The sequence below is a fragment of the Westerdykella ornata genome (genome assembly GCF_010094085.1).
Source record: "Westerdykella ornata strain CBS 379.55 unplaced genomic scaffold EI97scaffold_10, whole genome shotgun sequence".
Taxonomy (NCBI): domain Eukaryota; kingdom Fungi; phylum Ascomycota; class Dothideomycetes; order Pleosporales; family Sporormiaceae; genus Westerdykella; species Westerdykella ornata.
In genome coordinates this window covers 274,626-296,702 of record NW_022986860.1, presented here as the reverse complement: position 1 = coordinate 296,702, position 22,077 = coordinate 274,626, and the positions used below count along the sequence as shown (strand labels likewise).

General features: G+C 52.4%; 8 protein-coding genes and 1 non-coding gene across 9 annotated transcripts; 5 read left to right on the top strand and 4 right to left on the bottom strand.

The window, feature by feature from the left end:
• Nucleotides 1-95: 95 nt before the first annotated feature.
• EI97DRAFT_t58 lies at nt 96-176 on the top strand. The gene has a single exon. It is a non-coding gene; the product is annotated as a tRNA-Ser (tRNA).
• Nucleotides 177-436: 260 nt separating this feature from the next.
• On the bottom strand, nt 437-1,877 carry EI97DRAFT_39543 (PLAC8-domain-containing protein). The gene has a single exon (XM_033796320.1). The coding sequence runs from the start codon at nt 1,672-1,674 to the stop codon at nt 481-483; it is 1,194 nt and encodes a 397-aa protein (XP_033653967.1). The 5' UTR covers nt 1,675-1,877; the 3' UTR covers nt 437-480.
• A 690-nt stretch (nt 1,878-2,567) lies between these two features.
• Nucleotides 2,568-3,429, bottom strand: EI97DRAFT_458362 (uncharacterized protein; the record flags this gene model as incomplete). The annotated part of the gene is made up of 4 exons (XM_033800903.1): nt 2,568-2,618; nt 2,673-2,861; nt 2,910-3,177; nt 3,257-3,429. 4 exons carry the CDS (start codon nt 3,427-3,429, stop codon nt 2,568-2,570), a joined length of 681 nt encoding a protein of 226 aa, XP_033653966.1.
• Nucleotides 3,430-3,637: 208 nt separating this feature from the next.
• On the top strand, nt 3,638-8,218 carry EI97DRAFT_467124 (TIP120-domain-containing protein). The gene is made up of 2 exons (XM_033801577.1): nt 3,638-7,110; nt 7,164-8,218. Exons 1-2 carry the CDS (start codon nt 3,853-3,855, stop codon nt 7,950-7,952), a joined length of 4,047 nt encoding a protein of 1,348 aa, XP_033653965.1. The 5' UTR covers nt 3,638-3,852; the 3' UTR covers nt 7,953-8,218.
• Nucleotides 8,219-8,290: 72 nt separating this feature from the next.
• EI97DRAFT_39594 (uncharacterized protein) lies at nt 8,291-9,890 on the bottom strand. The gene has a single exon (XM_033796326.1). The coding sequence runs from the start codon at nt 9,423-9,425 to the stop codon at nt 8,394-8,396; it is 1,032 nt and encodes a 343-aa protein (XP_033653964.1). The 5' UTR covers nt 9,426-9,890; the 3' UTR covers nt 8,291-8,393.
• A 907-nt stretch (nt 9,891-10,797) lies between these two features.
• EI97DRAFT_418306 (cell division control 14, SIN component) lies at nt 10,798-12,143 on the top strand. The gene is made up of 3 exons (XM_033796950.1): nt 10,798-11,339; nt 11,390-11,440; nt 11,488-12,143. Exons 1-3 carry the CDS (start codon nt 11,069-11,071, stop codon nt 12,057-12,059), a joined length of 894 nt encoding a protein of 297 aa, XP_033653963.1. The 5' UTR covers nt 10,798-11,068; the 3' UTR covers nt 12,060-12,143.
• Nucleotides 12,144-13,563: 1,420 nt separating this feature from the next.
• EI97DRAFT_39368 (uncharacterized protein) lies at nt 13,564-15,434 on the top strand. Its single transcript, XM_033796288.1, has 2 exons — nt 13,564-14,281; nt 14,335-15,434. Exons 1-2 carry the CDS (start codon nt 13,895-13,897, stop codon nt 15,313-15,315), a joined length of 1,368 nt encoding a protein of 455 aa, XP_033653962.1. The 5' UTR covers nt 13,564-13,894; the 3' UTR covers nt 15,316-15,434.
• Nucleotides 15,435-17,290: 1,856 nt separating this feature from the next.
• Nucleotides 17,291-17,803, top strand: EI97DRAFT_342751 (uncharacterized protein; the record flags this gene model as incomplete). Its single annotated transcript, XM_033794748.1, has 1 exon — nt 17,291-17,803. A coding segment is annotated over one exon (513 nt), but the record flags the coding sequence as incomplete, so codon positions are not given.
• Nucleotides 17,804-19,110: 1,307 nt separating this feature from the next.
• EI97DRAFT_39340 (uncharacterized protein) lies at nt 19,111-20,554 on the bottom strand. The gene has a single exon (XM_033796278.1). It carries the CDS (start codon nt 20,352-20,354, stop codon nt 19,302-19,304), a length of 1,053 nt encoding a protein of 350 aa, XP_033653960.1. The 5' UTR covers nt 20,355-20,554; the 3' UTR covers nt 19,111-19,301.
• Nucleotides 20,555-22,077: the final 1,523 nt, after the last annotated feature.

The following is a 22,077-nucleotide window of genomic DNA, read 5'->3' as shown; positions in this document are numbered from 1 at the left end:
ATCCTCTTTGGGCAGCAACAACTGTGGAATTATTGCTGCATTGCATAATTGCTATATAGACCATTAATCGCAACTTTTTGTCATCAATCCACATAGGCACTTTGGCGGAGTGGTTAACGCGCGGGCCTGCTAAGCCCGTTCCTTCGGGAGCGTGAGTTCGAATCTCACAGGTGTCGCATAACAACCCGAATCCTTTTTTACCATCAGATTGAACCCGAATTCTTTTTGCACATGCAAGTCATCAGTAGCTTTCAGGTGGTCGCTTTTTTTTATACCATTTCTTTTGCGCAGTGGACATCAGTCCTTTTTGTGGAGGGGGCTGTTCAACGAAGGAAATGGATTCGTCTACAGTCATGGCTCATAAGATATATCTATGGAGGGTATTGAAATGAACACAGCGAGAGAAGCCCATCAGTCGCTACCGCAGATGCAATGCCCTCATCCCCTATCCATTCCGCAACTCGCCTTCCCTCCGCCCAGTCAATTCTGCGGCGCATATTTCATCTGCGCCGGCGCCGTATACACTTCGGCACTCGCCGGACCCGCCCACCTCCTCGAACTCTCCTCCCTCCCTCTAACCTCCCTCTCATTCTGAATCGCCACGCAACAGCAACAACAACACCCCTTCAAGATATCACTTCCCAACCCTCCCTTGACCTTGTACAAATGCCGAATGCGTGTGCGCTGCAGCATGGGAAACAACCACCACAGACCGCACGACACGCTCATGAGGAGACAGTGGCCGTTAACCGCTTTGTAGCCGAGCATATCCGTGGGGTCCTTTTTGTCCGATTTGCGAGACAGGCGGTACGAGGTGCGGCCGTAGAGGACGCAGGGGCAGAAGAGGCCCGTTAGGCAGGTTCCGATGTCGCTTGTGCATTCGCAGAGGGAGTGCTTGAATTCGTGGGTGGAGCCTTTCTGGGCGATGTCCATGTTGGGATGGGCGATTTGGCCGGGCTGGTGGAGGGCGAAGTCCAGTCCATTGGGGCCGTGGGCGGCGTGGGGAGAGAAGACGGCGTGTGAGGGCGTGGTGGGGAAGCCGTGCGGAGAGTAGGGCTCTGCGGGGAATGATTTGCGGTTGTTTTGGTGCTGGGAGAGGTTGCCGTCGTTGATGATGGGGCCGGCGGAGATTGGGGATATGGGAGTTTTGTAGGGGAGGGGATCGGCTTCGGTTTGGTGGGTTTGCGGGATCATGGGAACGGGGGGAGCGTTGTGCGGGCGGAGGTTCGTGTCCAGTGGAGATAGATAGCTGAGCTTTCTGGCGTGGTTGGTTTGCGGATCCGCCCTAGTGTGGGTAGGAATGGAATCCGCGGAGAACGACGGCGCATGTCCATCGTCATGAGGTGACGCTGGAGATGGTGGCGATATTGGCCTGGTTTCTGCTGGTTGAATTGGTGCGCTGGCTTGAACGGATGCGCCTGGTAGAGGTGGATGGCTGAGCGATGACGAGTGGTAGGGATCGCGGAGTTCAATGGGTGTTTGGGCGTAGGAGAAGGCTCGATTGTGCGAAGTCTGAGCTGTTTCAATGTGCGGCAAAGGCTGTTGGGGTGGCTCGTAAGGCGGCGCCTCTTCCTCTGGAACTGCCGTTTGCCATGAAAAGCGTTGGTGGTGCCGCTCATGGCCTGGTTGGAGATGTTGATGTCCATGTCCGTTGTTGGGGTACCTAGAATCCATTTCTCTGTCGTCAAGTTGGGAGTATCAATCGTTGGATCCGGGTAACAGCTTTGGCTCCTTTTGACGGTTTTGCGTTGAGCTGAAATGGTTGGGTCGTCTTCTATGTGTATCGCCTTGCACTCAGCACCCGTCAGCAGGTGTTTCAATCAACATGCAGCTACCCAAGGTGGTCTCTATATTGGCAGCGAATACGTCGTCGCCTCCGTGACGACTAAAGGTATTGTCCGAGGATATCAGGGCGTAGAGAAGCGAGCGTATTTGTTAGTGAAAATGCCCCAGGACTCCAGCCGGATTTATCACATCGCGACAAAGGCGACAGCGCCCGCGCCTCTGGACGGCCCTGGTGGTGGCCCGCAGCGGATTCGCAGACTTGTTGCTTTCTGGACATGTTTTTAGCTCGACGTGCATGGCGGCGCACTGCAGACTGGCATCGAGCCTCCAATTGCGGAGGGTGAAAGGTGTGACAACGTGGTGGGGGTCTCGCGAATTCCATCCCCGGCGCTTAACGCCTTCGAACAGGGGCCGTGAGTGGCTCCTCCGTGAAACTGCGGGTACCAATCAGCTCTGCTTACGACGGAATTGTTCCTTTCGCTCTGGATCAGATGGGAATAATAAATCCTCCGAACCGCTGTCATGTGCTGACTATAAAGAGGGTGATGGCGCAGGCCTCTTGATAAGTCCAATAGTCTATTTATTCCTTAACCTAGCTCGCTCTTTCAACTACAAATCATTGTAATGGTCAAGCATGTACTCCGTAAGGATATTTGGATTGCTGTGATGGAGAACAGGGACTACTATGCATGAGATTACCGGTCGTGCGCACTGTACACATTTTCGAGCACGCCAATCTGGAGTTGAGAAGGTCTGCTGAGCCAGACAAATCGTCGTCACCTCTACGCATTCTTGTCCACCTCCGTCTTGCCCTGCTCCTCCTTGTTCTCGGCCTAGGAAAAGATTAGTTTGAGACCACACTCCTCAAAGCGGACTTCCACACTCACCGGGGGTCTTTCCGGAGAGACAGTACCCTTGAGTTTGGCCGTCTCCGCAGCACCTTCTCCCTTCTTGCTTTTATCCTCGCTGCCAGTAACATCCTGCCCCGGGGGGTGGTGAGCATCCTGGTTGGAGTACGTGGCATCCTGCTTTCCAGATTGCTCGTTCGTGCTCGCGGGCTCTTTGCTGGGATGGGGCTGCACCAGTTAGCACGAAGCCGCCCCGAGAAACCCCTTTGCACCAACCTTGTCGGTATCAGAAGGCTTCTTCGTCGCCTCGCCCACCTCCTCCTTTTCCTCCTTGGGAGTCTCCTCCTCCTTCTCCTCAGCCGCCGGCTCCTCTTTCTCTTCCTTGGCCTCCTCAACAGCAGGAGCCTCCTCTTCGTGGCCCGCCTTGATCTTGTCATGGGGGTCATGGTGCTGGCCATGGCCTCCGTGGCCTTCCCCATGGCTGGTATCCTGGCTCATCACGAGATACAGGCCACCCGCTGTGGCAGCGACGGCTCCGATCATCCTAGCCGGTATCAGTAGCAGCCTCAGCAGAACCATTGGGCGTCGGTGATAGTAAGGCTGGCCCATCGAGCAATGCTTACCAGGGCATGTCGCTCTGCTTTGATAGTCCGGATGAGCTGAGTCGGGACGCATATGTCCTCTTCTGAAGCATTCGTTGCCCTGGCTGGAACTCGGCAGCGCGGATGTGTCTCGCGGGACGAGCATAACGGGCGAAGGTCGATGCGCGAAGCGCCGTAGGTCGAGGGAGAACCATGGTGAAGCTTACGAGATGTCAATTGACCAGACGAGGAGGCAATTGAATGACCGGTTGATGGAGAAGGCCGGGAACCGGAAGATCAGTTTACTCTGGCTGGGCGATGTCGTCAGTGGAAAGACCTCTGAGCTTAGTAACCAAGTTTTTGGCCCAAGCTCCTCCCGCACGTGATGGTCACCTTGCGGCGCATGGGTTCCTTCGAGGCGGAAGCTCAGGCAGCACAACTCCTCGTCACTCTCTCCTTCAACTTGATTTTACACTTCTGCCTTATATTTCTGCGAGGAGAAGGGTTGTCTCGAGGTCCTGCGCCCTCACCCCCTCCGCCGTAGTCGCTTGCTATTACAGCCCCGCCAATTGCCCCTCCGCATACACGATTCCCTACTGTTTCCTTGTGCCGCCGTACAACGCCAATCTTTGAGCACCATGGCAGCCGCTGCCTCACGTCATGGACGAAACACGGCAATTCTTCCTCCCCCTACCCCTCAGAATGTCGGGGCGCTCCTCGCAAAGATACACGACAATGATCCCGACTATCGGTTCATGGCTCTGAGCGATCTACGAGACCTACTAGAGGCTGGCCAACCGGGCTTTCTTTCCGATCAGCCCCAGATATGTGCTCGGACTGTCGATGGTCTGGTGCGGACCCTAGCCGATAACAATGGCGAAGTGCAAAACATGGCGCTCAAGTGCCTTGGGCCTTTCGTCAATAAGATACCTGAAAGCATTCTGGCTCCCATGATCGAACGTCTGTCAAATATCGAAACAGGGAACGCAGTCGATCAGTCGATACCCGCGCTTTCGCTTCGTGAGGTTGTAGTGTCCCTCCCTCGCCCAGTTTCCGGCATGGTTCGGTCGAAGGCAGTACACGAAGCATACACTGCAATCAGCAAAGTCCTGATACCGCGGCTTGTTGGCTACAATGTCATCTCTCCATCCCAGAAGAACCTCCCTCGTGTCCCTAAAGGGATGCTGGAATCAGATCTTGAAAAAGGGACTGATAGTAATGCTATCGATGTCCTGACGGAGGTTGCTCGGTGTTTCGGGCCCCTATTACAGGACGTTGAAATCCAGGCGCTGCAGAAGATCACCTTAGAGATATTGGAGAAAGACCGCACAAGCTCCATGATGAAAAAGAAGGCCGTCACGGCCCTGGCTGCACTTTCCATACACTTCCCGGACCAGTTATTGAGCTCCTTGCTCTCGCGAATCATCGAACATCTAAGAGACGTGCATGTGACCAGGAGCCAGCGGAAAATCTACATGACTGTGTTGGGCTCGATGGCACGCTCTATCCCGAGGAAGTTTGGCCCGTATCTGAAGACACTGGCGCCTTTCGTTTTTGGGTGTCTCAGCTCGGAAGAGGCTGCTGAAACCATGGACCTGTCTGACGATGAAGAGGGGCGCGATCCAGAAGTTGATGAAGTCCTAGAAGCGGGGTTGATAGCCCTGGACGCCTTTCTTGCTTCGTGCTCCCAGGATATGCGAATGTATACCAAGGAAACCATTGAAGCTGCAACCCGGCTGCTAAAGTACGACCCGAACCTTGCCAACGACGATGACGACGATGAAGAAGCTGTGGAAGAGGAGAACGAAGACGAGCTTCTTGAAGATGAGGATTTCGAGGAAGAGACCGGGTATGACGATGACGAGGACGCAAGCTGGAAGATCCGCCGATGTGCGGCCAAAGTTCTCTATACTCTCATCTCAACCCGAGGCCATGGTGATCTCCTGGACGACGGAACTCTATATGACCGAGTAGCGCCTGCACTTGTTAGCCGTTTCAAAGAACGGGAAGAGAACGTACGTGTCGAAATAATTTCCGCCCTCGCAAAACTGGTCAGCGTCTCCGGTGACGGTCCCACACCGGTGCTGGGTTTACCTGATGAGCAAACCCAAGGGACAATGGCCCCGCCCCCGAGCCGTAAGCGTCGCCGTGGTGGCAGTGATGCGAGCATGTTCGACCTCCAGGCTCACTCTTCATTGTCGCTGGGCTATTCTTCTCCAGCGCCCGCAGTGACCCCGCCTGTGGGACCTCGGGCCAGTCTTGCTAAACTGGTCCCTGACATCATCACTGCAGTTGCTCAACTGCTCAGGGGAACCTCTCCACCAGCAACCAAGGAGGCGGCAATCATTTTGACCAAGGATGTCGTGGTTGTCCAACGCGGAGGTATCGATACATTCCTTGACCAGATAATGGAGCCCGTGCTGGACATTGCAAAGCTTAATATTCAGGGATCGATTGGCAGTGCATCTGCCTCTGCCAACAGTCTACGGATACAGGCCTTGCAACTCATCGGCGCCATTGCAGACACGCACTCCTCTGCGAATATACAGCCCTACCTACCACAGACGATACCGGCCTTACTCGCCGGCATCCGAGACAAGTACAGCAAACTCTCGATTGAAGCTCTCGCCGCCTCCGAGCAGATCATAAAGGCTCTGACCCCTCCTCGTTCCGCTTCTTCTGGGTCTCAGAATCAGCAATATCTGGACGATCTGGCGGAATCGCTTCTGACCGCGATCCGTTCCAATGAGTTGGAACTAGACGTACGAAAAACGGCTATCCATGTCCTAGGTCTCCTCCTTGGCCGCAGTTCTGGGACTCAGGGTCTTTTATCTCCACAGAAACGAGCGGAGGGTTTGGTTGTCTTGGCCGATCGGCTGAGGAATGAACTCACACGTCTCGCCTGTACGCGCGCAATTGACACCATAGTCGCACTTGCCAAGCCCCCAGCCGATTTCACAGAGATATGGGTACGTATGGTCGCCCTTGAGCTAGGCGCCCAGCTGCGTAAGGCAAGTCGTGTACTCCGCGGCGCTAGTTTGACAGCTCTACGGGCCATTTGTTTAAATCCGGCCACCCGTCAGCAATTAGACCGCCAGAGCAGAACAGAGATTGTTGGGTTACTACTGCCACTCCTCGATCCTGCTGACTTGCATCTTCTCGGCCCTGCGCTGATTATTCTTGCAACCTTTGCCAAAGACGACGCAGGTCCTGTAGCAACGCCTGAGCTTAATGAGGCACTCTGCCGTGTTGTATGCGGTTCGGTCAGCGGCAGCTCCCTAGAGGCTCTGCTGGTACTCGTTCGCACCCTTGGAGAGAAAGGTGTGGGCTCTGCGCTAATGCAAGCATTGCTGAAAACTGTTGGCATTTCTGGCAACCCCGATGTGGTCGGAAAAGTCGAGGGCAATCTTCTGGTCTACGGCGGCCAAAGTATCGGTGTTACAATGGAACAGTTCGTTACTGAGCTTCAAACGACGAACGATAATCGGCGCAGATGTCTGGCTTTAGCCGTGCTTGGAGAGGCTGCCCTCCGTTTGGGAACTCAGTCCACCCTGCGTCCACAACTCTTCATGGACTTCTTCAACGCCACAAATCAAGAAGTTCCCCTTGCGGCTGCTGTGGCTCTGGGACGAGCTGGTGCCGGTAATGTGTCCGAATACCTCCCAGTCATTCTCTCAACAATGGGCAAGTCTTCGAGCCCACAGTATCTCCTATTGCATTCAATCAAGGAGATACTTCAACAGGAAGGGACCGAATCAGATATTATACCATTCGCTGAGCCATTGTGGCAGAGTCTCATTGCGGCATCACAAGCGGAAGACAACAAGGCCATCGGTGCCGAGTGCATAGGACGCCTCGCCATCATCGACCCCAAGACTTACCTTCCGCAGCTTCAGGTGCGTAGACCAAGCCGCTTACTTCCGGTAGCACGTAAAGCTGACAAATATAGTCGTTCCTCAGTGACCGGAAGAGTAGCGTGCGTGGGATGGTCATATCGGCGCTTCGATTTACGCTTTCAGACACCGACGAATCCTATGACGACTATCTCAAACCGACTGTTATCCCCATGCTTGTCCAGATGCTCAGTGAGCCGGATCTTGAGAACCGCCGATTAGCCTTGACAACTTTCAACTCTGCCATGCATAACAAGCCCCATATCATCCTGCCTGCCCTGGATCAGCTGCTGCCTCTGGCTATGAAAGAGACACAGATCAAGCCCGAGTTGATTCGGGAAGTTCCGATGGGTCCGTTCAAGATGAAGGTCGACGAGGGTCTCGAACTTCGTAAAAGCGCTTATGAGACCCTGTACTCATTGCTCGAGTCAGCTTTCCCGCAGATGTCGGCGACCGACGTTTCGGACTGTTTCGACCGGGTGGTTGCCGGAATCGGCGACGAGAACGACATTCGAATTATCTGCAACCTCATGCTGTTGAAACTCATGGTCCTCGCCCCCGATCAGACGCATTCGCGCCTTCACTCAATTGCAGAGAATTTCCGTGCTGTCCTCTCCACTAAGCCTAAGGAGAACGCCGTCAAGCAAGAGATTGAGAAGCAGAACGAGGTCGACAAGAGTGTGCTCAAGGTGTCGATCCAGCTCAACAAGCGCCTAGGTTCCGACAGCGGTGCACACGAGGACTCCCAAATCCGGGCTTGGAATGAGTATTGGAAGTGGATCAATACTGACTTACAAAACTTGATGAAAGCTGTTCAGGACGAGGTTAAGGAGAGGGACACGTAGGTATTGGGCACTTCTTGGGCACTTCTTGTGGAGTTGACCTGTTCTTGGGTCATGATCTTCTCAATCAAAACTGACCATGAAGCGTGCATGCGCTTTGTGGCATGGTCAGGGACTTAGGGACTTGGATGGGGAAGGTCAAAGGAGGATCTTGAAGCAGTTCTGTCCCAACGTAACGTCACCTGAGGGACAAACTCGACTCCGATCATGGTGTATGCAGCTCCTGATAGAGCCATGAATGAAGGATAAATCACCGGACTGAACATTGCAAGAGCTTGTATGCCGTGCAAGGTCCTTCTATGGTCGGTATTCTATCGTGATGTTTGTCCATGAGGATAATCACCTCTGACCGCCCGCACGAACAAACCATCTTTTCCCTCTGAACATGCTCACTATCCAACACCGTCACGCAGCCAATCCTTCAAACACACTCATCCTCCTCTGCTAAGCCAAGTGCACACCACTCGTACACTCCAACCCACACTCCCCGCAAACCCACCACCTCAACGCACCCCTCACATCCTTCTTACACATTACACAGCTGTTCATCCCCTCCCTCGCCTCCGGATGCATCAACTCCCACATCGCCCTCCTATCCCACTTCTTCGTCAGTTCCCGATCATTGAGTGTGTTGCACTGCCTACACACATGTCTACGCTCTTGAGTATTCTCAGTTTCTAGATACTCTGCACGGTACAGATAATCCCATAGCCATTGTAGACGCGAAGGCTCGGGATGGCATTCACACGTAGTCGCCATGAGCTCATTCCCGTCATACGTGTGCGGATCTCGGTGGATGTGCGTGATGTAGCATCCATGGCAGTAGGGCCTGCAGCTCTCGAGGTGGAATGGAAGGGGTGATTGGCGGATAGGAGTGAATGTGCAGCAGGACGTGCAGCAGGGGATGTCGCACAGAAAGCAGCGGATGCGGCCTGTCCTTTCGTCCGGGTGGCAGGTGTACCGGATGTAGTGATCTGGGGGAAGGCGGTGGAGGGCGGCGTGGCGCACGTGGCGGGACGCGAGGGTTAGGTTGCGGAAGTCGGAGTAGTGGAGGTTGGCTGCGATGAGGAGGAGGATGTCGTAGGTGGAGAGGAGGGAGGCTAATGGTGGTTTTGGCGTGTTGGGGAGTGGCGTGAGATCGAGAAGTTCGGTCGCGGCATTGGCAGGACGTTTTTGTGCTTCGGCGCGCTGTGCCAAACGCTGATATATCTTGAGAGCGAGGCGCGGAGGGTAGCGCAGGAGTGCCTGGACATCCCTATGGACGATGGTGCGGAATAGAACAAGTGGGAAGTAGTAGATCGGTAGTGCGAAGATCCAGAATATCCACCTCGGTACTTGAACGATGTGGACGGCAAAGCGGAGGAAGTTCCCCTCTATGTCGTAGTATACACATGACCAGCCAAGTTCAAATCCGGAAAACACAAGGATAAGATTCCAGATGTGGATGGCAAGATAAACGATGCCTGTGGCCGCCATGAAGGCATAGACGGTGGAGATGCTTATGCCGTATCGGTATTGGATTGCATAACTTTTGCAAATTTCGTGGAAGTTGTCTTGGTTCGAGGCAACTCCTGCAACATGACTGGAGAAGCTCGGCTTAAGTAATGGAAGATTGGCCCTGTATTCCACGATTCCAGGCTCGCTGCAGGAACGGGGATTGAGGGGAGCATACTTGGATTGGAGGTAAGTGGTGCGGATAAGTTGGACTGAGACAAAAAGGTCGATAAAACCCGTTGCAAAGGAGAATGATGGGGTGAAGGACAACGTGAGGATGAGGGCGACGAGAGTCCACCAGAAACGGAAAGTCCCCTACGTATATTAGGTGCTGGCCATTAAGTCGCTGAGATAGCTTTCGGGAAAGCGCAAAGAGTAAGTAGAATCGGCTTGCCATTGTTTCGTGCACCGCTGCCCTATAACAATCGATGCATTGTAGATCCCAAACCCATGTCTGCTAATAGCGTCGCAGATATCGTTCTTGAGGATCTCTCCGAATGATCTGTAGATACCGAAGGGTATAATGACGCCAACTCGTAGGACAGTGGGAAAGTATAGGAAAAGTTCTGCATGAATGTGAGCTCTATCAATCCCGATGGAAAAGGTTCCAAAATACCTGGAATCTTCTCACAGTTAGACAACCAGATCATCACCTTGTTGGACACTCCCATAACCGGGACCCGGTGCTTTAACAGTACATGAAGCTCTCGGTGCTTACAGAGAACTTCGGTGCTTACATAGAACTCCGCAAAGTAGAGTGGGCCGAGACAGCAGCGAGGAAAGCCGATATATAAGCCCAGGGAGCCGGAAAGTCTGGAGGGAGCTCAGAGGCACTGGCACAAAGCGCCTGTATGTAGCTCATGTATAGAAGTATAGAAGGATGATGGGAACGGTGAAAAATCATCTTCTCAGGCTAGAGGGTCCGACCGTGGTACGAGGTGCGAGCTTGCCCAGGGTGCTGTATCAGCCCCGTAAAAGTGACCGAAGGCCCACCCAGGCAGCACACTGGAGATATAAACATTTATCCTAGCTTGTGACATCGTGGCTATTACATCTCGCTGTGTGTAGGATAGAAGCCAACCTTGCGTATGGCTCGATGTTGTCTCACGGGATGAGCTCATTGGCATAGCGAAATCGGCACCCGCCGTACAGCAATCGGCCAGACTCATTTCTCGCACTGCAAGCGGTGGACGGGCTACAGGAGAGCGAGTATGAAGATTTTGAAATGGTGGAGCTATATGCATCTCTGGTCTGTGGATGGAGGTGCAATTCGGCCTACCAAATGCGGTTGGCCGCTTGGCACAAGCCTCACCACAGCAACGCCATGGTTTGTGTCATTCGCCAATGCCATCATCGCTCCCACCTGGCCCGATCCCGCAAGCTTCAACGGCCATCCATCTTGAGGCCCACAAAAGTCCCAAAGTTGTGCCTGCATCTCCACATTCCAAAGGCTCCGATTCCCCATTAGATATTCCACGTGCCTTCACGCGGTACTTCCAAGGTTGGTACTTACTTGGCCATCTCTACGCGACACAGTGCCTGCCTATTCGGATCAGCTGCTCACCGCCTTTCGAGGCACAACAATCTTCACAGGGCTTCCATCCCAAGCCCTTTACAACATAACCATGGAGGCGCTGCTGTCGCTCGCCTTTGACAATATCGCATCCAAGGACACCCAGAAGATTAGAAAGGGACTGCGCCAGATCGAGGGCATGCTGGCGCAGATATGCCTGGCTAGCGGGCGATCGAAACCATCAACGCCGGCGCATCGGCGTAATGCATCGGCGATAAACCTGAGCGAACAACCTCAGCATGCGCCGAAGAAGCTGGGGGCGTTGAGTGAGGATCTTGCTTTCCGGGAGTTCTTCCGGTTGCAGGAGGGGTTTGAGTGGAATGGTAGAGTCTCCATGCACATGTGTGAAGCCGCTGTCTAACTTGACCATCAGTCGCGATGCGCGTAGCCGACTGCTTGGAACGGCTTCTGGGAATGCACAGTGGTAGGATACGTGCTCCTTGCCGGCCGACCATGCTGACTATGTCTCAGACGGCCAAAACGATCTCCTCATACTCTCTGCATTATCGAACCTACAAGGCCTCCTCCTCCTGCATCCGCCCTCCCGAACCATATTCGGCCGCGAAGTGTACATGAACCTACTCCTGGACCTTCTCGACCCCTACAACTGCCCGGCGATACAATCTGCCGCCTTGCTCGTGCTCGTCACGGCACTCCTCGCGACGCCGCAGAATACACGAACCTTTGAAAACATGGACGGATTGCTTACAGTAACGACATTATTCAAGGACGAGGAAACTACACAGAGCGTGAAGCTGAAGCTCCTCGAGTTCCTTTACTTCTACCTGATGCCAGAAGCACCAGTCCCTGCCGTTAGCGCACCAAACACGGCCATGGGCCTTCACCGGAGTCCCAGCAAACTCGTAGGCGCATTCGACCGGCGGAGTAGCACCGTGAGCGGAGACGACGGTGGAGGCCCGACGAGGAAGGGGATCCGCAGCCAAGAGGAGAAGCAGCATATGCTGGGACAGTACCTGAGCAATGTTGATGCTCTGGTGCAGGACTTGCAAGAAACGGCGCCGTTTACAAGCGTTTCCTGCTGAGAAACCCACCACTTCAGCTGGTTCATGGATCTTCCGACTCATCCTGGTATTCCGACGACATTCCTCCCTATGCATAAGTTTTTTTTTTTTTTTTTTTTTTTTTTTTTTTTTTTTTTTTTTTCTTTTTTTTTTTTTTTTTTTTTTTTTTTTTTTTTTTTTTTGGTTTATGCTCTGTCAGCGCCACGAATGTTTTCCAGATTTCGCCGTTGCATTGATACCAGCAAGCGTGGTGTTTCGGGGTCTCGAAAGCAGGGGTAATGGTTAATGTCTGCGCTGCTCCCTGGGAGAGGTCAATTTCTGGAGGTTCGTCTTTGCACTGGTTCACTGTCAGTACACATTTTTCTTCGGCGCGGAGAGTCCTCTCCTGCCGGTATGGAGTAGTGCTGCGGCCGGCGCACTTGTATTATCATTAGTATGTTTCTTTGGACACGGTCAATCTTAGCGACGGGCTGTTATCAGTGGCAACTTCAAGATGATGTCTGGAACGGAGGCGCGCTCCTGTCTCGCATGCTGATGCGTTATGTCGTTTGATGTCACCCTGGGCATTAAACAGTGGTGTCATCGATTTTATCACCAGTCCGCTGGTACTGTTGTTCCACAGTATTGTATTGACGCGCCCCGGCGGTCTACTGGAGTCAATCGAGGTAAGGGTATTGTCGACATCCAACGGCCGTCGTTGTGAGCCTTTCTTCAAGCAAGCCCCCATGGTATGCCTCAAGCATCTCATCATGGCTTTGAACCTGGCGGCGCCTCGCCAAGGACGTCTATCAGATTTTCCAGGCAGTTAGACTACCAATCATACAGCGCCAAAGAAAAAGACGCGGAAGACGGACGTATTTCCAGACCGAACCTTGGAAACGAGGGAAACACGTCAGCCGAGCAGCCCTGAAGATTTCCATCCTTTCCCGAAAAGGTAAAGCGCGGCTGAGCGGTAAGCCACCAGGCGCCGTGTGTCGCGTGCCACTTCTCCCGTCCCATTGACACTTCACCACCTTTCAACGTTCGAAGGGGAGCATGACCATGACCATGGCAGCCTCAGTGGCCCTACTATTCAGTACGGGTTACCGCGAACAAACCCACCGTCATCGGGCAGCAATTCAAAACAAAGAATATGATGCGGTTTTCCATTTGTTACTGCGTTGGCAAGCTAAGCTGGAAGGCGCATACGACTGATATCGATATGAATTGGTGAGGTCATCGGGATGGGGTTCATCAAACTGGGAAGGCTGGAATACGGACCAGGGAAAACCGCCCACCAATACCATGCCGTGGTCCCAATCAAGGTCCCACAATGAGCCGCAACGCGAAGGCGGAAGATAGGACAAGCCGTCGTCCGAGAGGTCGATCCAAGACCTCTTGGTACCTTTGGCCATCTGATTTCTCATCCGACTAGTCTACCCGTCCCCCGAGCGGGCGAATTGCGTCGCCGAATCCCATTGCTTTTACCTGCGGTCCCTCCTGCTCTGATGGGCCTGGGTTCTTCACTAACCGCTAGGTTCCCGCGAGTTTTCTGAACCACGTCACTCTCTGCCTTGTTGCCTTATCACTTTCCCTTGAGTTCCGTGACCTTTATTGACAACATCTCTTTCATCGAGACGGCCGGCAGCAGACTCGGAGGACACCAGCATACTACTGTGTACACAGTATTGCCTATTAGCTCGACCAGGGTAGCTCTGCAGATCTCTAGGTAGTCGCCTTGTTGGATAGAGTACCTACGGCACATCGTCCCACCTCAGCGCCCGACCACTCACTCTTCGTTTCCATTTACCGTCGACTTCGCTGTTTCCCCTACGGTCCCCTACGGTCCCCTACCTATATCACAGTCATACGGCACCATGGGCGTGGGCGCTTTCCTAGAACCCCTCGTAGTCTTGACGCTTCTCTTCGGCGGTACCTGGGTGAACAGAAACACACAATACCGCATCTTCGATCGCAGACGACCGCGCTCCCCTTCTCCTCGCTCAGCCTCTCCAGACTCGGTTGAATCCGGGTTGTCTAGTCCACGCCCAAGTACATCATTGTTGGACGGTTATCGCGCCTCTTCGCCTTCACTTCTCACGCCTCAAGAACCCCACTGGAGGACGCGGGAGATCAGGATACTGGGTTTCAGGAAGGAGGTCGTCAGTCCGAATACCAGGAGATTCCAAGGGTATTTCTTGAGTCGCGTACTTCAACGATTTCCATTCTTAGTCGAGGCGTGGTATTGGGCGTTGATCTATTGGGTATGTCGTCCTGCGCTATCGGGGGTTGTGTCTGCCTGCTAATCCAACTTTAGGTATACCAATTAGGCCGCGCATTCACAGCTGTGACCCTCGTTGAGGGTACCGTTGATGTCGCCCGCAAGCATGCTCTGCAGATCATCCACCTCGAAAAGCGCCTCCACATCTTCTGGGAATTGCCCATCCAGCACTGGTTCCTAAACCACCCTACCGTCCTGCGTTGGACCAACCGCATCTATTCCTTCATTCACATTCCTGGCACCATTCTCTTCCTCGTCTGGCTGTATTACTACACCACCACCCGGAACCGCCTCGACCTTCCACTCCCAAACAAACCCACTGGTGAGGCCGATGGCTCGCCTGCCGGTCCTAAGTTGTACGCCGCACGCCGACGAACAATGGCTGTTTGCAACCTTCTCGCTTTCATCGTCTTCACCCTCTGGCCCTGCATGCCTCCTCGGCTGCTTTCCGACCCTGACGTGCCCGGCCCCATTGGAGAAGAAGCCCGCTCGTACGGCTTCGTGGACACCGTTCACGGCGCCGAAGGCGAAAGCAGCGTCTGGACTCAGAACAGGTTCTGTAATCAGTATGCTGCAATGCCCTCGTTGCACTTCGGTTACTCCCTGCTCATCGGCTTGACCATCTGCCTTATCCCTCTGGCCCCTCAGCACCAGCGCTCCCGCACTCTCTCCCTTGGCATCTCGAAGGGCAAAACCCTGAGACTCCGGATGCCCTCCGTTCGGCGGCTGATCTGTCTGTTCGTTGGCATCGCGTACCCCGCAACAATTCTGATTGCAATCATTGCCACCGCGAACCACTTCATTCTCGATGCTGTGGCCGGTGCGATTGTCTGCGGATTGGCGTGGATGAGCAACCGCATGTTGCTGAATCTGCTGCCGTTGGAGGATTACTTTCTGTGGCTGGTAAAGATTCATAAGCCCGAGCGGAGGGTTGCACAGATTGAGGGGGATGAGGAGGATGATTGGGAGGACGGTATCGGAACTGGTTTTGCTGGCAAGGGCACCGCTGTGCATTAATCGCGAATTGGCAATCAATGAGATGGATTAAAGGATGCCGGGACTCGAGGAGGAGCGGAATAGGAGCTTCCTGGATTCGAAGCTTCCTGGCTTCGAAAAGTGGAGTGGTCTCTCCCTCAGGCTACCCGAACCAGTCCAGCTTTTCAAAGTTTCCGCCTCCAGACCCTGACCAGGATTTCCAGGAACCGCGGATCGCAGAGTCTGAGCTCCTTCCAATCACCATCTCCTCGAAGCGATAATGTCGCTCATAAGACAAGCGCTATCTTGCCTGGAGTTTCTCATACGCTCAGATGCCCCGCACGCTGTCCTCCGACTTTATGGACGTCGCGTCGCCTCTGTGGACGACCTAATACCTCTCTCCTCCTCCAAACACCCTGATGAGCATACCCACTCTTGGCTCAGTCCCCCTGGCTTTCCACTTGTTCGGATCTGGTGTTGGGACTTCTTGGTTGACTTTTGTTACGTACATTGTTTATCCTCAAGACTTGGCTTTGGACCGGAGCCTTTGTTGGTTCATATGGCCTCGGTCGACTGGCAACAGAAGCGGCATAGCGGTGTTGAGTTTACGATACAAACGGATTGCGGGTATGGCATTGATCAAGGTAATTGATGGGCGAGGAAGTGCTGTAACGATAAATGCTATGGGTAATGGATAATGGTTCGTCTCTGTGAGCCTCCTCGTCTTTTTGCTTTCTCGTAGTGTGGCTGTGAGGGGGATTGTTGCTGGGTGAGCGGGTCGATGATGTGCATATGTGTGCTTTTGTTAATAGCTCTAGGGCAGTAAACTGGTCACCTACTGTGTACAGCTTATGTAAGAGGCAAGGTGCGGCTCGCTGGGGGTACGATGTTATTAAGGGTGGTTTGGTGTATACGGTGTGGCACGGTGCGGTGGCTGGTACTAGGGTTACACCGATTCCGGACTAGGCCGAATATGGTTATGCATTGAGTGTATTATGTTCAAGTTATGAATGTCCAAGCTACCTAGGGCTTCGATGATAATCTGTAGTAGATGGAGGATGTACTATTGGGTATAGGCGCAAATGTGACGGTGCGTTAGAGATGGTGCTCGTACTGTTAAGACACGGTGCCTAAGTCTTAGGCTCTGGCGCGGAGGTAGGAGCTAGTACCAGAACGAGTGCGTGTAAACGTATGCGATGATGAAGATGTCCGGCGTAGCCCCGATGTTGTAACGGTTCCCACCGTTGCATCGTTCACACCCAGTGGATTCGCTACCCATATAAGACACGGCTAGGCGGCCACTTCGTAGGATACCCTTCGTGTCGGCTTGAGTACGACCTAACCGATCGTGGTGGAGGAGAGTGAGACGAAAAGGTGCGCATTTTCTGGTGTCTTCCATAAGCTGTGATGGAGTTGTCTCCGGAACCTTCTGATGCTACAGTGTACGGTGGTAAGGCTAAGGAAGCTAGGCTGCTCGGTGACGTTGGCTGCTGTTGATGATTGAAAGCTTCCGAACGGTTGGGCAACTCGTAGAGACGGCCAAAGGGTTGAAAGGGGATGGATAATGTGCTTTCACATCTAGAGCTTTGCGTAGACTGCGGATTAGGGATTTCTGAGAGCGTGATACTCAGAACATGGACAATATGCTGGAAGGGGAGTTTGAACATACGATGATGGGAGGGTGATGGAACAATGAGATCAAGCGCAGTACCAAATGCTACATCGTCACAGCGCCATCATAGAGTGGCAATAAGAGTATATAAGCGTGAAATCCGCCCTTTTCCTTCCTCACTCCTACATCCCACTTTTATACGGACACATTTCCTTGCCAGCTACAAACCTGTCTCCATATCTAAAAGGGACTCTCACACGAAGCTACCTCGACTTCAAGACATTATATATCCCTACATTATTTGATAATCTACCCGTCTTTGACGGAAAGGAAATCAAAATGGTGGAAGGATTTCTCCTCAGTGGCCCATCCAAGTCCCGCTATGGCGACCGCATTTGGGCAGATCTCGACCACACACTGGACGACAATGTCCGCGCCTATTCATCAAATACCGACGATTCTCATCAAATACCTACGGCGGACATTGGTGCCCTTAATTCGCTCCCCCCCGAGCTTCATCACAAAATCCTCGGCCATCTGGACATCCGCAGCCTTAAAAACTTCAAGCTCGTAAACCGCCAAACCTCCTCCATTGTAGACTCCTGCCTTCTATACCAAGAACTCAAGGAAAGCGCACCAAATGTGATTTGTGGAATCCTATCCACCAAATCAGAGCATTGCACGCCGATTAATATCCTCTACCAAAAACTCTGCACTCCAACCTGCGACCGCTGCTGGGGCGAAAACGGCGCCTACTTCCATCTCCTCACCCAACAACGCCTCTGCCACCGCTGCCTATTCCGCTACTTCTCCTACATCCCCCTTACAAAAGCCGACGCCATACTCAAATTCGGCCTCGAGCCAAAAGTCGTAGATTCCCTTCCCTGCATTCGCAGCCACCCAGGCAAATACGGCAACCCAAAATGCCTGCATCGCGCATTCCTGCTCCAACGACCGCAGGATCTGGTCGATCAAGCAGCGGCCTACGACGCCGCGATCGCGCTCCACGGGTCCCGACAAGCGGTTGAGCAATTCGTGGGCGATTTACGGGAGCGGGGCCTGTTGAAGCGGAACTATATGGGTGCGTCGATTGCGTATGGGCCGGGAGAGAAGTTCAGCATGCTGGATGAATGGCCGAATCCGTTGCCTTTCCTGGTGACGGTTCGCATGCCCTGGTTGAATCGCCGTGCCAGTTCCAAGGAGCCACGGTGCCGGTGGTTGGAGACGGGTTTGGTGCGCCCGCAATCAGACCTTGGGCATAATTCGGGTCCGGATAGTCGTGCGCATCCGCAGATTTTCAGCCCGACAGCGGTACCACGGCGGCCCAAGCGGGTATGAAGCTGTACTGGCATCTTATCAGCTTTTAGCTTTACTGGATTTCCTTTGTTCAAGCGGGAGTTATATACCAGGTGTTGAGGTTTAGTTACTGCTTTTATTAGGAAGGGTTTTGCAATCTACAGGCTGCATTTACAAAGGAATATGTTCGTTATATAGCTATCTGTCTCTACGTAAAAGGAGCCTTGATAATAATCTTTAATTTCTCTCTATACGGACTCTATAGACTTTAAAACAGCAGAGTGCGAAACCAATGCATATGTACCTTTATCTTCCTCTCTAGTAGGGAGCCTAGCCCTTACATCGAACTAAACACTACCCTGCACTTTCTCTGTACTGCAGTTTTCTAAGTTTATTGAAGCAGTTGGGAATTGCAGTGATATAACAGCACTGGCAATACGCTTTGTAACCAAATCAATGCATGTGCACTATTTCCTCGCTCCTGAATAGGGAGTCCAAGAAGCTGGGCAGCTGTTGCTTCGCCAAAATGTTCTCAGTGAATGTCACACAGTGTTTCTTGATACAGGAGTTCCCGAACCGTTCAGTTCATGTGGGACCGGCTGACGAAAGCTTAAGGAGCATTTGTGAACTGGATTATCACCACTACAGTTGTGGGTGCAAGAACCCAGGGAAAGCAAGCGTATCACCAGTGTGCAGCACGCATCACAAGCCGGAACCCACGTCAGATGCAACCCCGTGACTATGAAAGAACCTCCAGACCGGGTTCATATGTGTTTCAAGCATATGATCAAGCCCGGGAAGGACGAGATGCAGAGGCAGGCGCCAGAAACCCGTCAAGGGTAGATCGCGACGATTACTCCCCTCGCAATGCCCACGAAACTGTTCTCTATCTCCGCACTCGCGACAGTGGTGACACCCGGAGTGGGAGGGATCGAGCCACGACGGAAAGCGTAGGAGTGGGAGTCGAAGTGTGGAAAGGAGTGGCGGTGACTGTGTCAATATCGGTGCTGGTGGTGTCAGCCATGCATGTCGATTTTTGGGCATTGTCTGCCAAGCTTCGCTCTCTAGAGTCTTCCGGAGAACAAACCTCATGGATCTCCGCCCACTTCAATGGAGGTAATCAATTTTGAAAGTCATTCCTTGTGATGATTCCTGTTACGAATGAATCACACTCCCTCAGATGCTCGGTGAAGGATGCCGCTGTGAACTTCCTCCTGAAATGCAACGGTCGACTGATGGCGTATTGGGCACACCCAATGCAATGAAATCCCCACTCCGCTTCTGAGCTGACCTTATTGAGCCAGGGCACACGAACAATTGCCATGAAGCGCAGCGGATTTCCAGAAAGACCATCAAAAGGATCCTCTGTTTGCGGCCGACGCCTGCGAGGAGTTTTTGACCCCACGGCAGCCTTCTGCGATATATCATCTTGAATTCTCTTGTTGAACTCTTCGAGTTTAGCAGCTGACGTATCCGACACATATTGCTCCATGGCGCTGAACGACCCATGAAGAGTAGTACCTGCCCGACAGGCAGACTCGCGGTCGACCAGCACAATCCGCTCGGAACATCTCCTTTCGTTCGGCGAATAAGTCCCAGGTAGGCTCCTCATGCAACGCAAGGTGTCGACGATTTGACGGTTGAGTCCGAATTTCCTGATGGCATGGCTACGCCGCAGTGGTAGGTACTTTTTGTTCTGAGAGATGCAGAGGAAGCAAACACGCTTGCAGGTGAGAATGTAGAGATAGCCGCCAAAATCTCCACACTCTTCACAGTTAGCTGTGCATAACTTCTCGTACAACGTATCACAGGAAATCCATCGACCCGTTCCAATACAACTAGCAGCCCGAAGGACCTTGGGTGCGTGAGCTATGATGGCCTTATATTGGGGAATCGATTCGACAACCTCTACGGCCCGTCGGTTTACGCATCGAAGTGCCGCAAGACTGGATAGGTCGAGCATTGAAAATGAAATTTGAAGCAGCTCGAGAGGAAGAGTATCAAGAACTCCAAGCTCGAATTTAGGAGCTTCGATAATGTGAAGAGGTGCATTGTCGGCGGGAATTTTCCCTCTCGGGGCCGGGAGATTGTCGTCCAGTAAGAAGTCGTCGATCCGAGGTACGGGATAGGTGAGGTCTTTAAGTTGTGATCCGTTGAGCAGGTCTTCGTCCATGTTAGCTCCCTTGTAGTCGAGCAAGCGCGCGTTTAAAGACGTTGAGTGCGTTGTGGTTGAGCGAGGTCCGTGTGATCCTGGAAGAACACCCTGTGTACGGCCCCGGGGAAATCAAATTAATGACGTACTGTGGTATCCGGCCGAAGTAGTGTACCTGGTCCGCGCACGACAGGGGGTGCTCAGCCATGTAATAAAATGACGCGAAGCTGAATTTGTCCAAAGTTACATACAGATTCTAATACTTTGTGTGACCTCCTTCTGCGTCAATCACAGCCTGGCATCGAGCTGGCATACTATCAATGAGCTCCCGAAGCACCTCAACAGAGATAGATTCCCAGGCCTCCTGTACAACATCCCGTAGCTGATCGTAGGTAAGCTGCCTCCCCCCTTCTTCCTCTGGGTAATAGACCTCAATATAGTCCTTCATCTTGTTCCATACTGCCTCGATTAGATTAAGGTCTGGCGAGTAGGCTGGCCAGAATATAGGATGAATACCCCTAGATGTAAGCTCCTCTAGAGTATACGCAGCTGAGTATCCTGGTGCCCCATCCTGCATAAACCATAGATAGGGGTTAAGGCGTAGCCAGCCATGAATGAGAGGGATAATCCTATCACAATAGCTCTCCTTGTTGATAGACTTCCACTCCTTCTCCCAAAAGAGATGAGGACCTTTTGTAATACCTAAAAAGCAGGCCCAAAACATCCAGCCACACCTCTTACCTATCTTGTCAACAAGGCAGGTATCCTCAAGCTCTTCCCCAGGCTTCCTTGTAACCCAGATCTTCCTATGCTGTCCATCAGTTATCCAGGTTTTGTCACTCTACAGGATCCTCCACCACTTCCACGGCTGCCAGTTAATATGAGCTTGTGCCCACTCAAGATGAATCTGCCAATTAGCCTTAGTAAGAGGTAGCTTAGCTCGAGCTATACAGCGTATATACCCTCTCCTTCATAGAGCACTCCTAATTGTGTATTCACCAACACCTCAGTGCTCAAAAGGGCTTTGAGCAAGTTGGAGATAACTCATCTATCAGGTATTATGGGACGATCGGATATATACCTCAAGCTCATCGACTTAGGTATTAGTAAGATGGGGTGGATGACCAGAGCATTTTTTAGGTGTAACAGAGCTCCTAGTTATTGCATAACCAACTTGTCTTCTTGTATAATTAAGCTGGTTTGTAATAAATATGTAGCTGTGGCCTGCTCAATGTAGGGCATGGGCCTCAATAATCTCATCACGAGAGAGGTATTGGTGGTGAGGAGGTGTAGATGGAGCTTCAGTAGATGGGGCTTCAGGCATTGTGTTGATGGTAGGTGATAGATATAATACACAACACGATAGAGCTACACAGAGTTCTATACAAGATTAGGGATGCAACTTGTATTTTTGTCTGAATAATATTTAATTACATGGCTAAGCACCCCCTGTCATGCATGGACCAGGTACACTACTTCGGCTGGATATCACAGTAGATGACGCGACACGTCTCGGGTATCGGGGATATTATATTCCGATAAGAAAAGCTTGGCGGATACATCAGCTGCCAGTCATACCATACAGCTCGCCAAGGCAACTAAAAGTTCGCTCCATGAAACTTAGCACAAAGGGGCTTAGCATAGGACTAATAAGAAACTAGATAGCTAGATAATTTCTCTATAGCTAGATAAGAAAAGCTTAGCTAGGATTCTATTTACTTTTAATAACTTAACTTTATATATT

Coding starts and splice junctions, on each gene's coding strand:
- EI97DRAFT_39543 (XM_033796320.1), bottom strand. CDS start 1,674: ATGGATTCTAGGTACCCCAACAACGGACATGGACATCAACATCTCCAA.
- EI97DRAFT_467124 (XM_033801577.1), top strand. CDS start 3,853: ATGGCAGCCGCTGCCTCACGTCATGGACGAAACACGGCAATTCTTCCT. Junction 7,111..7,163: donor CTTACCTTCCGCAGCTTCAG/GTGCGTAGACCA, acceptor TGACAAATATAG/TCGTTCCTCAGTGACCGGAA.
- EI97DRAFT_39594 (XM_033796326.1), bottom strand. CDS start 9,425: ATGGCGGCCACAGGCATCGTTTATCTTGCCATCCACATCTGGAATCTT.
- EI97DRAFT_418306 (XM_033796950.1), top strand. CDS start 11,069: ATGGAGGCGCTGCTGTCGCTCGCCTTTGACAATATCGCATCCAAGGAC. Junction 11,340..11,389: donor GGAGGGGTTTGAGTGGAATG/GTAGAGTCTCCA, acceptor CTTGACCATCAG/TCGCGATGCGCGTAGCCGAC. Junction 11,441..11,487: donor GCTTCTGGGAATGCACAGTG/GTAGGATACGTG, acceptor ACTATGTCTCAG/ACGGCCAAAACGATCTCCTC.
- EI97DRAFT_39368 (XM_033796288.1), top strand. CDS start 13,895: ATGGGCGTGGGCGCTTTCCTAGAACCCCTCGTAGTCTTGACGCTTCTC. Junction 14,282..14,334: donor ATTGGGCGTTGATCTATTGG/GTATGTCGTCCT, acceptor ATCCAACTTTAG/GTATACCAATTAGGCCGCGC.
- EI97DRAFT_39340 (XM_033796278.1), bottom strand. CDS start 20,354: ATGGACGAAGACCTGCTCAACGGATCACAACTTAAAGACCTCACCTAT.